Source organism: Antechinus flavipes, chromosome 4 (assembly GCF_016432865.1).
Source record: "Antechinus flavipes isolate AdamAnt ecotype Samford, QLD, Australia chromosome 4, AdamAnt_v2, whole genome shotgun sequence".
NCBI classification, from domain to species: Eukaryota; Metazoa; Chordata; class Mammalia; order Dasyuromorphia; family Dasyuridae; genus Antechinus; species Antechinus flavipes.
In genome coordinates, this window is record NC_067401.1 from 179,725,084 (window position 1) to 179,743,093 (window position 18,010).

The 18,010-nt window shown below is 33.8% G+C and overlaps 1 protein-coding gene across 1 annotated transcript in view; it reads right to left on the reverse strand.

The window, feature by feature from the left end:
• The window catches only part of TBCD (tubulin folding cofactor D), a 430,774-nt gene that overhangs the window by 346,689 nt on the left and 66,075 nt on the right, over nucleotides 1-18,010 (reverse strand). Inside the window, 3 exon segments of the mRNA XM_051995656.1 lie at nucleotides 6,455-6,591; nucleotides 14,827-14,959; nucleotides 17,928-17,973. Coding sequence (XP_051851616.1) covers nucleotides 6,455-6,591; nucleotides 14,827-14,959; nucleotides 17,928-17,973 — 316 coding nt within the window.

An 18,010-nucleotide genomic window follows, 5' to 3' on the forward strand; every position in this document is an offset into this window, starting at 1 on the left:
TCCAGCAAGACAGCAATATGCCTATCCCAGTAAGCCAGTGGTGTATCTTGAACTTCAGTGTGGTAGGGTAGTCAAATGCCAAAACGAGAACCCTCTACATGCCTAGGGCAAACAGGAAACTTTTAGGAGTCAGACCACCACATGCTTCAGTGTATCCCTGGGGAAATGCAGCTCAACATATACTGGACACCACCCCTAAGAATACCAGCTTTGTCTCAGGTAAACTGCCAGACCCCAATGGCCTCTAGCAGAGCCAGTCACCACTCAATCCCCTTAGCACAGCACCAAAAACAAGGGACCTCCAGGGGCTTCAGGACAACAGCAATGTATCATCAGGTAAAAGCTGGGACCGGCAGCCTCTGGCATACACAAGAAACCTGAAATAGAGTCCCTTTCACCTGGGGAACAGAGCACAAATTTAAAAGAAAGGGAAAATGCCAAAATAGATTGGCAAAAAAAAAAAAAAAAAAAAAAAAAAAAAAAGATTCTGACCACAGGAAGTTAGGGAAGACCAAGATACAAACTCAGAAGAGGTCAACAATGTTAAAACACTTATGGGCAAAACCTGAAAAAAAAAATAGAAAATGATCTCAGCTCAAAAAGAACTCATAGAAGAACTTTAAAAGGAACTTTAAAAGCACATAAGAGAGTTAAAAGAAAAATTGGGGAAAGAAATGAGAGTGATGAAACAGTATTATTAAAAAAATGTCAACACCTTGGAAAGAAGAAAACAACTGTTTAAAAAGTAGAAATGGCCAAATGGAAAAGAAGACACAAAAGACCACTGATGAAAACAACTGGTTAAAAAGTAAAATTAGGTAGCAGCCCTTTTTGTAGAGGCAAGGAACTAGAAACCTAGTCCATCAGAATGGCTGAATAAGTTATAATATATGAATGTTATGGAATATTATTCTATATCAGCAGAATGATTTCAGAAAAGCCTAGAGAGACTTATACAAAGTGATGCTAGAAGAAGTGAGTAGAACCAAAAGAACATTATACATAACAACAAGAAGATTATGTGATGATCAATTCTGATGGACATGACTCTTTTCAATAATGAGGTAATTCAGTCCAATTCCAACAAACTTGGAAAGGAGAGAGTCATCTGCATCCAAAAACAGGACTATAGGGACTGAATGTGGATCACAACATGGTATTTTCACCATTCTTCTTGTTGTTTGCTTGCCTTTTTTTTCTTTCTTTCTCATTTTTTTTTTTCCTTTTGGATCTGATTTTTTTTTGTGTGCAGTATGATAATTGTGGAAATATATAATATGGGTAGAAGGAAGGAAGAAATTTGGAACATAAGGTTTTGTAAGAGTGAATATTAAAAACTATATATGTATTTTGAAAATGAAAAGCTAACGCCCAGTGAAAGAACTCTGGGAGATGACTAAGAACCATTACATTGAATTCCCAATCACTATATTTTTGCCTGCCTGCATTTTGGATTTCCTTCACAGGCTAATTGTACAACATTTCAGAGTCCGATTCTTTTTGTACAGCAAAATAATGGTTGGTCATGTGTACTTATTGTGTATCTAATTTACATTTTAATATATTTAACATCTACTGGTCATCCTGCCATCTGGGGAGGGGGTTGGGGGAAGGAGGGGAAAAATTAGAACAAAAGGTTTGGCAATTGTCAATGCTGTAAAATTACCCATACATATAATTTGTAAATAAAAAGCTATTTAAAAAAAAGAAAGAAAATGAAAAGCTATTATTAAAAAATAAATAAATAAAAAGTACAATTAGTCAACAGAAAAGAAAGTACAAAAGCTAATTGAGGAAAACAACTCTACTTAAAATTTAGAACTGTAAAATAGTATGGCAGAAACTAGGCAATGATCAACATCAAACACCCTATACCAAGATAAGGTCAAAATGAGGTCATGATTTAGATAGAAAAGATGATACTATAAGCAAATTAGGAGAACAAGGAATAGCCTATGTCTCAAATCTGTAGAGAAGGAAGGAATTTAAGATCAAAGAAGAGCTAGACAAGATTATGGAATGCAAAATGGGTATTAAATTTAAAAAGTTTTGTACAAACAAAACCAATGCAGTCAAGATTAGAAAGAAAGCAGAACACTGGGGAAAAAAATTTACATCCAAGGATTCTGATAAAGACTTTCATCTCTATATAGAGAGAACTAACTCAAATTTATAAGAATACAAGCCACTCTCCAACTGATAAATGGGCAAAGGATATGAACAATTTTCAGATGATGAAATTAAAGCAATTTCTAGCCATATGAAAAAATACTTTAAATTACAATTGATCAGAGAAATACAAATTAAGATAACTCTGAGGTACTACTACACACCTCTCAGATTGGCTAAGATGACAGGAAAAGATAATGATAAATGTTAGAGGGGATGTGAAAAAACTGGGACACTAACACATTGCTGGTAGAGATGTGAACTGATGTAACCATTTTGGAGAACACTATATATCCAAAGAGCTATCAAACTGTGCAAATTTTGATTCAGCAATATCTCTATTGGGTCTATATCCCAAAGAGAACATAAAATAGGAAAAGGATCCACATGTGCAAAAATGTTTGTAGCAACCCTTTTTGTAGTGGAAAGCAACTGGAAGTTGAATAGATGCCACATTGAGGAATGGCTGAATAAATTATGGTATATGAATGCTATAAAATATTATTGTTCTATGAGAAATGACAAGCAGGCTGATCTCAAAAAAGCATGGAATGACTGACATAAATTGATACCAAGTGAAGTGAGGAAAAATCAAGAGAACATTGTACACAGAAACAAGATTATGTAATGATCAACTCTGATGGACATGGCTCTTTTCAACAATGAGGTGTTTAAGGCCAATTGGTGATTCCAATAGACTTGTGATAAAGAGTCTTCTGCATCCAGAAAGAACACTATGGGAACTGAATGTAGATCACAACATGGTATTTTCACCATATTTGTTTTTGTTGTTTGTTTTTTTCCTTTTTGATATGATTTTTCTGATGCAGCATGATAATTGTGGAAGTATGTGCAGAAAAACTGCATGTTTAACATATATTGGAGTAAGGGAGGAAGAAAAATTTGGAACACAAAAGTTTTGCAAGGATGAATGCTGAAAACTATCTTTGCATATATTTTGAAAATAAAAGGCTATTATAAAAAATAAAAGCTAGAATTGGTCAAGTGGAAGATAATGATTGCTACACACCAAAAATGATATAAATTCAAAAGAATGGAAAAATAAAAGAAAGTGTAAAATACCTCAAGGGAAGAACAAATGAACTGGAAAATAGATTCAGGAAAGATAATTTAAGAATCACTGGACTACCTAAAAGCCATAATCAAAAGAAAGACCTGGACAACACCTTTCAAAAAATTGTCAAGGAAAACTGTCCTGATACTGGAATCAGAGGGCAAAATAAGCATTGAAAGAATCCACTGATCATCGAAGGAAATGGATCCCAAAATTAAAACTCCAAGGAACATTATACCAAATTTCAGAGCTCTCAGATCAAGGAAAAAATATTTCAAATGGCCAGAAAAAAAACAATTAAAATACCAGGGAACTATAATCAGGATTACATAGGATTTGACAGTTGCAAAATTTAAAAATCAGAGGATATGGAACATGATATTTCAAAAGCAAAGAAGCTAGGACACAACCAAGAATCACTTATCTGACAAAATTAAACATAATACATCAAGGCAAAATATGATCATTCAATGAAATAGGATTTCAAGTTTTATAAGGAGAAGACAAGAATTAAATCAAACATTTAATCTTTTCAATTTCATTCAGTATTCTCTAGTGATCTATCAAATCTAACTATTTAAAAAAGTCTTATCTTTTGGCTTTGTGTCAGAAATGAATTTTTCTTTGAGGCTTTACTTGTGAATGTTTTCAAGTCATTTCCTTCTGGGCTTCAATCTTGCACTTCTTTTATCAACATTATTATTGATATCCATAATAACTCTTTATAGTTTGAGTCTATTTCTTTTTATTCATTATTCTAGCCTAATGTTGACTTTGGATTTTATGTTAATGCTGACTTCGAAGGGAAATATCTAGCCTAAGTTTCTAACTCCTTATATCTTTTTGTTGTTTTCACTGATTAAAATGGCTATCTATATGCTTTCAACACTCCCAAGGTAATCTGTTCCCTATCCTCCTGGTCTGAATTCTGCAAGTTCCTGACCTAGCTTTCTGTATGTCAGCTTGTCTCCTCATTTGAGAGTTGCATCTAACTACTACTAAACTAAATCTCCATTAGCCTGCTGGAAAGCTCTCCAAATTCAGAGATTAAGCTGCAGATTCCTCTTGAGTTTGGCTCCTGCCCTAGTTTTCACAATGAAGCTAGAGGAAAGAACTGAGTTCTTATTTCTGAGATCAGAGCCACACAGCTCCTGTTTGTTTCAGAACTTATTCTTTGATTGGCACAAAGTCAGAACTTGCTAGTGATTATTTCTGCCCACTACCACCCATTTACAGATTTACCTTTATCCAGTTCTCCTGTAAGCCAAGTAGTGGATGAGGATGAAGATGAGGAACACAAGTTCCTATATGCTATTCCTGAATACAGCTCCAGGATCCCCCAGGATCTCATCTTACCCAGATTCTTCATGTCCTGGTGGACAATCTCAGCTATCTTTCAGTCCCTGGCAACTATAACACTTCATGCTCAGGGTACTTCAGACCAGGTCTCACTGTAGATCAGTCTGTGTCCCTAAACTTGGGCTGTAAAATGACTTGTTATTACTTTTTTTTAGTGCATTTTATAGACTTTTGAGAATAAGGTTTGGTGGGGAAATCTTGGCTATACTTCTTCCTTCTATTCTGCCATCTTCCTAAAAATTAAGATTTCAGATAAGACAGGGAAACTAAGTAGTAAAAATAAGGAGTAATCTAGGTATGGAGTTAGCCAGTGAAAAGGAATAACCTGCAATGAAAGGGATGATAGTTTATATGGAAGGGAGGAAACTTAAGAAAGCTGTAAAGGTAATAAAATGTAACCAGTCTGAAAAATCTGTAAAAAGTCAGGAGTTTAGTATTTAATAATGGAAGTAATTGATTGAATTGACTGACACAAAAGGAGCCTATTTTTAAGAAAAGCACTTAGGCAATTAAGTAGAGAATACCCTAGATAGGGAAATGATTTGAAATAGAAAGTCTAACCAGAAGAGTAATACAGGTATGCATTTTAAATCAACTGTTCCCAGTACCTAAAATGTTCTCCTTCCTTGCCTGTATCTCTTTTCAGTATGCCTCGCTTACTTTAATAATCAGTTCAAGCATTACCTTCTCCACAAAAGCCTTTACCAATTCTCCCTCTACTAGTTCTCTCTTTACACAAAACTATGTTTTGTAACTTTTAAAAATACAGTATCTGTGCTTTTTATGTATATTTTGTCTATATAAATAACAATACATATTAATGTTGTCTCCCTGATAATAAATTTATTTAGTTTAGAGACTGTTTATCTTTTAATCCCAACACATAACATAGTGTCTGGAATATATTACATGCTTACTAAATGCATGCTGACTTCTAGAGCCATTATTTTTATTCTTAGAATTCTGTCAGTTGTGTCTTTTTTAGTTTATTTTATCAGTTTCTCTGCTATTTTCACTATTCAGTTTACCAATGAATTAATTTGGTTTGTTATCCACTTTTATTTATGTTCTCCATGGATATTTCCACATTATTAAACTGCATAATAATCTTAAAACTTTTTTTTCCCTCATTTCTTCTTTTTTTTATAATATATATTCTTTCAGTAGTTCATTTCTGGGAGCATTATGGAATCCCTTATCTGAGTAATTATTTTTTCATGTCTCAAGGCCTATTAAAGCTATAATATTTCTCATCATGCTGAAGCTTTTCTATGGTTTTCTTATTTTCTTGGTGGTTGATTTTTATTGTGAAATTTGAGATCAAGAATTGTTTTCTTGCCTTTCATTGTATCTCCAGTGTTTATCAGAGTATTTGACATATAAGAGATAACTGTTTGTCGACCTGTTGACCTGTATTTCATTTAGGTCAGGGTTCTCATTGATTCCTGTCTCCACCACAGTTATATTTTACCTTTTATGTAATACTGTTCATATTGTTCCTATTACCTGGAAGGCATCCTCCTTCACCTACTGAAATCCAACCTAACCTTCAATCCTTCCATGAAGCCTCAACAATATCAAAAATTACTGAGCTCTAGTTTTCTATGAAATCCCCTGACAATTACACTTTTTGCCATAAATTCCTTAACAGGATAGCTTATTTTCTACTCTTTCATATATACTAAGTACTTATATATACTGAACAAATAAAGGATTATTAATGAATAATAATCAATTGACAAGTATGCTTGGTCCTATTCACTCAAACTAATTAAAACTTCAAATAAATATTCAGAACATAAGAAATGGTTTGAACAGTAAATGGAAAACATCAATCTAGCTGCAACACACCTATGACATTTTCAACCTCCTCAGGAACATCATAGTCTTCATCATTGTCAGAAGCCAAAACCTGAGGGATCTGCCTCTCTTCATCCAGGGTAGAAAGCTGCAGATTAGCAGTTAAAGATCGACAACCACGTTGATATCTAAACAAAAAATAAATATAACTTCAAAGTTAAGAGTTACTACTGAAAACTTGAGAAACTTAATGATTGAACATATTCTCAATATTGTAATTATCCTTTATCTTTAAAACATACCTGTTGGAATCCTTACAAAGTGTAAAGTCATTAGAGTTGATAGAGACAATAATTATCTAATTTAGCATGGTTCAGTATGATTGATCTGATCTTACAAGGAGATGTTATGGGCCAGAAGAAACAAGGTACTAAGTGAAACTGATAGAAACAATGCTTGTGTTCACACCTTTAGAGAGCTCATATAAGCAAGAAGCTCTTAGGGCCAGAGAGCACTCTGGGAGGAAACCCATAATCCCACTCTCGGATCCCACAATCCCACTCTTGGAGAAGGAGCATAAATAGAGCTTCAGTGAGCCAGTCAAATTAGTTCAGCTGAAAAGATTGAGGGGAGCATCAAGTGAGTTCAGAGAGAAGCCCTCTCTCAGAGGCAAGACAGATTCATTCCATCTTCCACCTTTGTGTTAGATGGAGGCTGAAGAAAGCAGAGGCAAAGGACAACTGCAAGAGCTCTTGGAACCAAGCAGAGAGATAGGCCTCAACTAACCTGGCTTTTTTGGAAGGAGAAAATAAACGTTTGCATTTTTACCAGCTGGCTGCATTTTGGGTGATTATTACTTTTAACTGAAACTAAGGCTGCCTCCAGAAAACCTCCCCAAGAAACCTGCTCCCAGAGAAAACCATTATATTATATTTTAAAGAAGAAGAACACCACATATACCCACAACAATAATTACTCACACATATACATCTTTACAATTTATAAAATGTTATCTCTATGAGGTTAAGTAACATAAGCATTATGAGCCACAGAATCCATAAACCAGAGAAAAGAATTCAGACCATCAATAAACATTAATTAGGTACTTACAACATGTTAAGCACTAAGCAAAGCACTGGGATACAAAGAAAGACAAAAATCAATTCTTGACCTCAAGGAGTTACACTCTACTATGGGAGACAATATGCAAAAAATTATGCAACTATATGCCAATAAAACTGACAATCTAATAAATCAAATAGATGGATTTTTTTAAATTTTAATTACCTTAGTTAACAAAAATTAGGATACTTAAATAATCCTATCTAAAATTAAATAGGGGTTTGAGAAGTTTTCCAATAAAGGATGGAATTTTTATATGGACTTAAAAGAAGCCAGGCAGATCAATGTAGAATGGAAGAAGTGTACTGCTCCAGGGGGCAGCCAGAGAAAATACCCAGAGCTGAGAGATGGACTATCTTGTTTATGGAAGAGCCAGGAAGATTAAATTTCATTGGCCCTAATGAAGCAGAAAACATGTAAATAAATATATGCAAAACAAGCTGTAGCTAGGATAAATAGGAAATAATTTTAAAAAGCAATTAAGAGGGGTTACAGAAAACTTCCTATAGAAAGTGGAATTTTAATGGTTTGGTCAAGTATACTTATTTTGTATTTAATTTATACTTTAATATATTTAACATCTACTGTCATCCTGCCATCTAGGAGAGGAGGTGGAGCGAAGGAGGGGAAAAATTGGAACAAAAGGTTTGGCTGTAAGAGTTCAAATGTAAGAGCCCCACGTTGGGCGCCAAAATGTGGTGATCTTCTTCCCAAATGCAACCAGGTGATAAAAGTTCAGATCTTTTATTATCTCCAATATAGCCCGGTTAGCTTAGAGGTCCATCTCTCTGCTTGGTTCCAAGAGCTCCCTCCATGGTCGCCAAATCCAAAGGTTTTGTCCTTCAACCTCTGCCTCTGCTTTCTTCAGCCTCCAACCAGCACAGAGATGGAATGAATCTCTTGTTTCCTTCACTTGGGGCTCGGCTAGCTTTCTGGTGAGACCAGCTTGGTCTCAGTGGGGGGCATGCAGGAGCCCAGCCACCTACCACAGTGGTGTGAGATGAAGATGAATCTGGTTGTCCACTGAACTCTCGACTCGTAGCTTCTTCCTCTGAAAACTCTTCTTCTGCCACCAGCCAGCCAAGTGGAAAATATTCTGCCTTGCCTCGGAGAGAGGGCTTCTGGCATAATTCCGCTGAAATCTGTCAAAGTGCTCTCTGTCTGCACCAGAGTTGCTCCTCTCCAGTCCAGCTGAACTCTCTTCTGCGACCAGCCAGCCAAGTGGAAAATATATTCTGGAATAGCTCTCTCTTCATTGGCCTTATATGTGAATCTTCTGAGAGAATGGGATTATGGGTTTTCTCCCATAGTGCTCTCTGGCCCAAAGAGCTTTAAGGGAGGTGTGAACTCACTAAGTTACAAAGTTTACTTTGTGAAGCTAGCATACTTGTGAACTCCAATGAGTAAAGGTGCAAACACAAGCATTGTACTATTAGTTCTACTTAGTACCTTGTTTCAGGTTCTGCCCAAAACATCTTCTTGTAAGATTAGATCAACTCTAATTAGTTAGCAGTTTGTAAGGATTCCAACATTTGGCAATTGTCAATGCTGTAAAATTACCCATGCATATAACTTGTAAATAAAAAGCTATTAAAAAAAAAAAAGTGGAATTTTAGTTGGGAATTAAAGGAGGCCAGGGACATCAGTAGCCAGAGAAGAAGGACAACATTCCTGACATGAGGGAAAACAACAGAAAATGACTAGAGCCTCCCTGAAAATTGAAATGAACTAAATAGAAATTAATGACTCCATGAAACAACAAACACGGAAGAAAGGGGAAAAAGGCACAAAACTGAAACAGAAGAAAATAAAAGATATCTCATGATGAAAAACAATTAATCTGTATGTAGCCCTTGCCTTCAAGGAGTTTACAATCTAATAGACACATTTACCAAAAAAAAGAAGGAAAAAAAAAGTTAAACTGGATAAACAGAAATAATTAATAAAGAAAAAAAATAAATAGGGATATAATAAATATATTTTATTTATTGTAATAAATAAAAGGGAATCAAGAAAGATTTCCTAATAGGAAGAAAAATTTTAATTGAGAATAGAAAGAAGCTAGAGAAGCCAAGGAACAAAGGTGAGCCAGAAGAGTATTCAAGACATTAAGGAACAGCCAATGAATATGTTTAAAGCCAAAAGATGCTGTTTCTTTGAGAAACAGCAAAAAGGTATCATTAGATGGAAGAGTACACAGAGCAGCAGTCAGTGGTTAGAAGTGGGGTAGGAAGAAGAGGAAATGGAGTCAGTATTTAAGAAGTCTAGAAAGGTGGTAGATTTGTGTACAGTATGGAAGATGATAGATTATGAATAGTTTTGATCCTGAAGCCTCTGAAATTTACTTATTGAGGATGGAAGGGAGAGGGAGAATTGTGGTAGGGTCAGATTTTTGCTTTAGGAAAAGCCCTTTGAAAACTGAATGAAAAATGAACTAATATGGGGAAAGAATGTAAAAGAATTTGATGTCATACAGGCATCTTTAACTCAGTCTAAAACCAAACTCATTACTTTTAACAGCAAGTCAGTCAATAGTTAAAGAATTCTCATAATATGAGAAGACAGGACTTTTTGGAAAAGACATTCAGAAATATTGAAGGAAAAAAGGGGGCAGCTAAGAGCTTCAAATCTGGCTTCAAACACTTAATACTTCCTAGCCATGTAACCCTGGGCAAGTCACTTAACCCCAACTGCCTCAGCAAAAAGAAAAAAAGAAGATGAAATGAATAGATAATATCATGGAAACAATGAAAATGAACTTGAATAAACGTCAAGAAACAGTGGGGTATAAAAGGGCTTGGTATGCTATGTCCCATGAGGTCATATTTAAATATGCCTAAACAATAAAATTCAGTATCATTATTTTCATACAAAAAAGGAATAATAAATTTGTTCCTTATAGAATAAATTTAATTTTTCCCTACAAACTGTGAAAGATAACGAAACATTCGATCTATAACAATTTTTTTAAAAGAAAGAAAAAAAGAAACTGAAGAAATTAATATAAGCAAAGGGGGTGGGAAATGATCACTTGTGGTCAAACATGATTATTTTACTTAAAAAATCACAGAGTCAAATAAAAAACTAATCAAAACAATTAAAAATTTCAATAAATATAAAATAAACAAACTCAGATCACCAACATTTCTGTACCTTACCTATAAAATCCACCAGGAAGAAAAAGAAAAAGAAATTCCATTTAAAATGTCTATAGATTGCATAATATATTTGGGAGTCTGTCTGCCTAGATATACAAAAGATCTATATAAACACAATTACAAAACACACAAATAAAAACAGATCTGAATAATTGGAGAATTATTAATTACTCAGACTAAATCAATATAAATTAACTTACTTGGTGTCATAAACTAATGAAGAATTACTTTATAGAGTTAGAAAAAATAATAACAAAATTCAACTGGAAGAACCAAAGATCAAGACTATCCAAAAGAACCAATTAAAAAACATGAGAAATTACCAGATCTCAAACTATACTACAAAACTGTAATCATCAAAACAATTTGATACTTGGTAAGAAATAGGGAAGTTAATGATATCCCCACTAACAACTAACATTTACATGATGTTTACTATCTACTAGGTGCTATGCTAAGTACTTTACAATTATTATCTCATTTGATCCTTCCAACAAACCTAGGAGATAAGCATTTATCCATTTTACAGTTGATAAAATTGAGGCAAATAGATGTTAAGTGACTTCCCCAGGTTCATATACCTAGTATATACATACTATGTTTGTATATATTAGATTATTTATATTTATTCCCAATAATTAACACAGTACTTGTCAGTAATTCTAAATTCCTAACTGAATTCAAACCCTTTTCATGGTTTCACTGGTTCCTTTATTCATATCGCCCATAATGCAACCTCATCATACTACTCTAAAAATGTCCATCTTTAAACTGTGCTCTCTCCAATGCCTGCTCCAAAAATAAGAGCTTTTCATTCAGCTTAAATCTGTTTCTTTCTCATTACTTCCATCTTCTTGAATTTACTTGAATTAAACTTGAGAACTGCTTGAAAAGACAATGGAAAGGCATGAGTTTGTCTTTTCAAAATGCTCTCTTACTAGTATCCATTTTTAATTCCTCTGATGTTATGCTACATGTACATAAACCACTCAAAGAACAGTTTTTAGTAAAACAATGTCTTTGTTTCTGGAAGAAGTTGAGGGTCTTTTAAAAACATTTTCCTTTTTCCTGAAGGAAAGTAATTTCTATTCTCTAATTTTGTGTCCAATTCACTGTCCATTTGTACCATCTGTTGCAGATTGCTGTTAATCAACAAGTACTCTCTCAATCACAAGTCTATTGAAATTCTGAATAACCTCATTGTTAAAAAGAGCCAAGTTAAGGGAAGAGTTCTTACCCAAACAAGAGATAAAGAAGGACCATAGAAGACAAAACCAAACATTTATATTACATAAAAATTAAAAGTTTTTAGCACTAGCAAAATTAATGTTGCTAAAATTAGAAAGGAAACAACATATTAATGAGGAAGAAATCTACATCAAATTTTTCTAGCAAAAATGTCATTTCTAATACATACTCATTTTCTAATACATATATGGAACTTATTATAACTTATAAACTATATTAAAACTAATAAAAGCCTATTAAAATTTAAGAGCCATTCCCTAAATAATAAATGAGATATGAGGTAGAAACTTTCAAAGGAAGAAAAATAAGCTATCAACAGTCAAGAAAGATGCTGAGAATCACTAGTAATTAGAAAACTGCAAATTAAAGTAATTCTGAGATTCTACCTTATATCCATCACTTATTCTGGCATGACAAAAAACAATGTTCAAGGGATTGTAATTAAATAGAAATATCTGCTGATAGAGATAGAACCTAACTGGTATAGCCTTTTTGGTAAGTAACTTCAAAACTCATTACCTTTTGGTTCAGCGATACTACCCCTATTAGGTTATACTCTAAAGAGACCAAAAAAAGAGAGAAAGGACTTCTATGAACAAAAATATTCATAGCAGTGGCAAAGAACTAAGAAACTGTCCATCAGTTAGGGTATATTGAACAAAATATGACGTGAATTTAATGAAATAATTGTTGTTAATATATTGTAATAAATGAGGACAAGGGATGGTTTGTGGGAAACCTGGGAATATTTTTATGAATTGATACAGAACAACATGAACAGAACCAGAAAAACAATTTAAACAACAGCAACATTGTAAAAACAAACTATTTTCACGGATTTAAAATATTTGATTAAAACAGTAGTCAACCATTACTACAGAGAATCAAGCTGTCTAATTCTTAATAGAGAAATAGTAGACTCAGTATATAAAATGGGATATATATATTTCCTGGCATGGTCAATGTGAATGCTTGTTTTGCTTGACTCTGTATGTTTACAAGATTTTGTGTAGTTTTTTTCCAAATTGAGAATAAGGAGACAACATAAGGTTTTGCTTTTTAAAAAATGCAACAAAAGAAGTAAGTACAGAGGAATCTGGTATTTTCTACATATTTTAGCCAACTATGACAACCAAAATATGAACACTACTGTTATCTACAAATACCATTATCATAAATGCTTTTGATACCTGTTCACAGATAATCCTCACAAAAATTTGTTTTAAATCAGTAGTTGCTCATGTTTTAGAGTGTTCTGGGTAAAAATCTATGCTTGCTCCCACATCATTGATATCTTCCATTCTTTCAGATAACTTAGGAATCAATCTCTCAGTGCTTTCTCCATAAGATTTTACAAACAAGATTATATGACTATACTCTTTCAGTTGCCTACATTTTCTTATCATTATCCTTTTTTCTAACTTGAATTTTGATCTTTCTCTAAGAAATCACTTATCTGTTTGTATTCAGGCAATATTGCCTGAATACAAACAGTGATTCAGGAATAACTCCCATATCAGTAATAAGTCATTTTCTGTCTATTAAAATATAATCAATTTTATTTTTTCTGATATTATCAGGTCTCTTCCTTTCATTTTTCCTGAATCATTCATCTTTAGAAACACTTTTCAAGTGCTAGGTGACAAGGAATGGTCCTCACTTCTACCTCTAGATAACATCTTTGCCATCACTAAGATTTATACTATCTATATTACCATAACCAAATCTTCATTACAGTCCTTAATATTCCCCCATGTTTTTTCAAGAAATTGACAATTTGTCTCACAATGTTCCTCCCTAGCCCAATTTCTTGCTTTCATAACAGGGATTTCTGTTTACATTCAATCTCTTACTTCATGTTCTGTGACCTTATTTTTCATGCCACCTCAGTCATCCCAGGGGGACTGTTAGATTCCTGCTTCTAAGGAAGCTTCCATGACCATGAATTCTGAAATTTCTTTCTTATAATAACTGTGCTTCCATTTCTACCTCTACCTCACTCCTCAAAAACCTACCTTCTTCATCTTCATTGTAACCACAAGTTTCTCTACCTTCTCCTGTTCTTTCAGTCTATCACATCCACTATAGCCTTCATCTTTGAGGAGTTCAAATATTCTAAATAGTTCCTAACATGTTTTTTCTGTACCTTGTTCTCTATTCATAAAGTCATTATTCTGCTTCAAGCCTTCATCAGTTCTTTTACCTGGATTACTGCCTTTTAATTGTTCTCCCTACTTCCATTCTTCACATGAAAATTATAATATGACAATCTCATTCCCTTTCTCAAAATTTAGGTGTTCCCTACTGCTTCTGAGATTTAAACAATCTACCATTTAAACAAATCAGTAGTCCCTTATCCATATTTTCAGACTTATCTCATAGTACTTCCTCTCTTATACTCTAAATTCCAGCTAAACTGATCTACTTATTGCTCCCTAGACTCAAACATGTTATCTCCAATCTTCATTCCACTACACAAGCTGTCCTCCGTGATTGAAAGGTACTCTTTTACTTATGTTTCTCAGAATCCATAGCTTCCTTCTGGACTGAGTTCAAGAGCCACTTCCTATTCAAAGTCTATTCTAATCTGAATATTTGTTAGTATTTTCTTCACCTCTTGAGTAAAATTTTTCAATAAAATGAGTTTTCAAAAAAAAAAAATGTTGCTTTCTCTATCTCAAATACCCAACAGTAATTTTCAGAGAATAGATACTATTTATTAAAATTATTATTCAACTGAATTAATCTTTATATGAAAAATAAAAAACAAACTGATCAATCTTTGAAATATATTATGCAAGACATTCTACCATTGCTACATGTGATATATTTGGTTTTTTGTGGTCAAACAAATTAAAACTGAGAAAAGAAAAAGTTCATAGCTTGTCAACTAACCTCCACTTTGCCAACTTGGGTTTGAGAAAAGTCAATCCAAGTCGCTGAACAAGCTTCACACCAAGTTTTCGGAGAAGAGTATGATTACTCTCTGACAGCCTGCAGTTATCAAGACATTCAAGCACAGTGGATGCTGCAAGACAGAGTACATAGTTATAAATATTTGACAGAAATCACTGGTTATGTGAATTTCCAAATAATCTTTACTTAAAATATGATAAATTTCTATATAGCCTTTAAAGATTTTGTTTACATTTTCACAATTGTCATATAATGGTGTAAGTTTAAATTAGTTTCCCTATGTATGTCAATTCAACTGAACTGCCAAAGTGAATTGGCCCAATGACCCACATTTTTTTAAATTACTATCTAACATGAACTTTATATTACACCTATTCTCTGCACAAGAGCTCTGGTCTTACTATATGTTCTGATTAGAATCCTCTCCCCTTTTTTCTATCTATCCAAATCCCACTGATTCTTCAAGACTCAAATCTCACATCCTCCACAAAACTTTCTCTTGATAATCTGATACCAATTGTTCTCTTTCTTGAATATCCAAAGAAAATATGGTCTGAAATAAAACATTTAATTATTGTTAATTTAATACTCTGCAGAACATTATGAAGAAAAAGTTATGGCAAAACTATTAGAAAATCCAGGCTATTTTTATTTAGACTATAATTTGTTGATTCCTATCTACAATGATGAAATAACAGCTATAGAAGAAGGAAAAAAAGTACACTGTTTTTATACTGCTCTATAATTTTTTTCCCACAAATCTAATATACTGCTGAAGGCAGACTGAATTAAAAGAAGTTTACTATTACAATGTAAACTCCCTAAGACAGGGGCTATTTCATTTTTTATTTTGTATCCCTAGTATCTTTCACATTGTAGATACTTGACAAATGTTTGTTGAATGGAAATGAAAATAGTAATATTCTTCACTTATAATATCACAGCAGGAATATAGTTTAAACATCTACTTGGGTAAATTGCAGGGAGACATGAAGTTATAACAAGTTATGTTTCATGTAAAGGACTGCTTGCCATCTGGGGGAGGGGGTGGAAGGAGGGAGGGGAAAAATCGGAACAGAAGTGAATGCAAGGGAGAATGCTGTAAAAAATTACCCTGGCATGCGTTCTATCAATAAAAAGTTATTTAAAAAAAAAAAAAAAAGTTATGTTTCCTCCCCTAATGGAGCAAACAGTCTATTAGGAAAGTTATACACAAGATAACTATATTAGAGAAATACAAAAGCAGATATATAGTGGTTAAAGAACAGGCACTGGATCTTTCTATAGGCAGACAGGAAGGTGAACAATTAGTATTAAGATTATCAAGGACTTTTGCTTATTCTTACTCCAGCTGATTCCAGAGTTAGCATCCAGGGTGTTAACTAGGTCTCCACAAAATACAAACTGAAAGAAAATTTCTATCCTCAAGGAGCTTTGTGAAAGAAGATAACATTTAAAAAAAAAAAAAAAAAGCTGAAAATGAGGGTCAGAAAGGAGATAAAGGTACTTAGAATGGGGAGCATTACAAAGCTGGGAGAGTTGGGAGTGCAGCCTGAAGAAGAATAAAGATATGGCAGTCCTAGATTTCTTTCTTAAAATGAGGTTCTCTCAGGAGCCAACCAATCAGAGAGAAAGACTAAAGGAGCACAGGATACTACAAATGTATGAAGTCCAAAGTTGGAAGATGAAGAAGTCTAGAGCAAGAAGGGAATAATGAGGAGAGGAATAAAACCTTGAGATGGACCTTACACAACTCTCCATGTTCCAAGAAACAAACCAATTATTGAAAAGTACAGAATGTGTCATATGATTTTTGGATATGGGCTGTTTGACTCTGCATATTTGTTACAAGAATTTTGTTTTTCTTTTTTTTTCCAATTGTGGGGATTGAAAGATGTAAAAAAATACTGATTTTGTAGATGATAAAAAATGTATTTTTTTTAAAAAGAAGCAAAGTAATTTGAGCATGAACAATATCAAAATTACTATGTTGCTAGTGATTTAATAAAATTACCAGATGAAATGAGGGGAAAAAAATTTTAGTAGTGTGGTATTCGTCTTCTTTTTATATAATATATGATGGTTCTCTCTGTGCAGGTTTCTTGGGGAGGTTTCTGGAGGCAGCCTTAGTTTCGGTTAAGAGTAATAATCACTCCAAATGCATCCAGGTGTTAAAAGTTCAGATCTTTTATTGCTTCCTCCAAAATAGCCCAGTTAGTTTTCTTGGTGGCCTATCTCTCTGCTTAGTTCCAAGAGCTCCCTCTGAATGTCTCCAAATCCAAAGGTTTGTCCATCAGCCTCCAGCCAACACAAAGGTGGAAAATGGAATGAATCTGTCTCTGCCTCCGAGTGTGGATTTGTGGGTTTCCTCCCAGAGTGCTCTGACAGCTTCAGCTTCTCTTCTTCCAAATATCTCCAGCCAGCACCAAGATGAAAGTCAGAATGAAATCAGTCTTGCCTCTGAAAGAGGGCATTCAATCTCCCAGAGTGCTCTGTGTCTGTCCCAGAATGCCCTCCTCTCTATCAATCTTCCGAACTAACTCACCTGAAGCTCTAAGAGATTCTTTATATATGATCTCCTAAAGGTTGATTCCTCCTCTGAGGGAAGGATTAAGGGAGGTGTGAATTCACAAAGTTACAAAATTAACTTTGTGAATCTCTCATACTTGTAAACTACAATGAGTATTTAAATACATTAGTGCATTAGAGATTTTGCTAAGTACCATGCTAAATTAGGCAACTGACATCACTTTGTAAGGATTTGCTCTAAGGTGTGAACCAATAACCATTGTATCAATTCCATTGAGTTAACACTAGGATTCTAACATCTCCCTTGAGTTATCAACTTGTTTCAAGTTCTGGCCCATAACAGCTCCACTGGGTTATCACTAGGATTCTAACTAGTAGTAATATAAGAAATAAAATTTCAAAACACCTATGCAATTCTCAAAATGAAAGGCACAATCAAAAATTAATTTAAAAGTAATTAAGTCAAAATAGCCAAAAAGACAATTCATTTCTATGATGTTATAAAATCCACTCAACCATATTAATTACAAAACTATAAAAATATTACTTACCATAGGGTAAACAGCTTTCCCGTGTTCCATGCTTAAATACCTGTGCCTACAAGAGGGAAAAAAATGCTTTTGTAATTATTGAA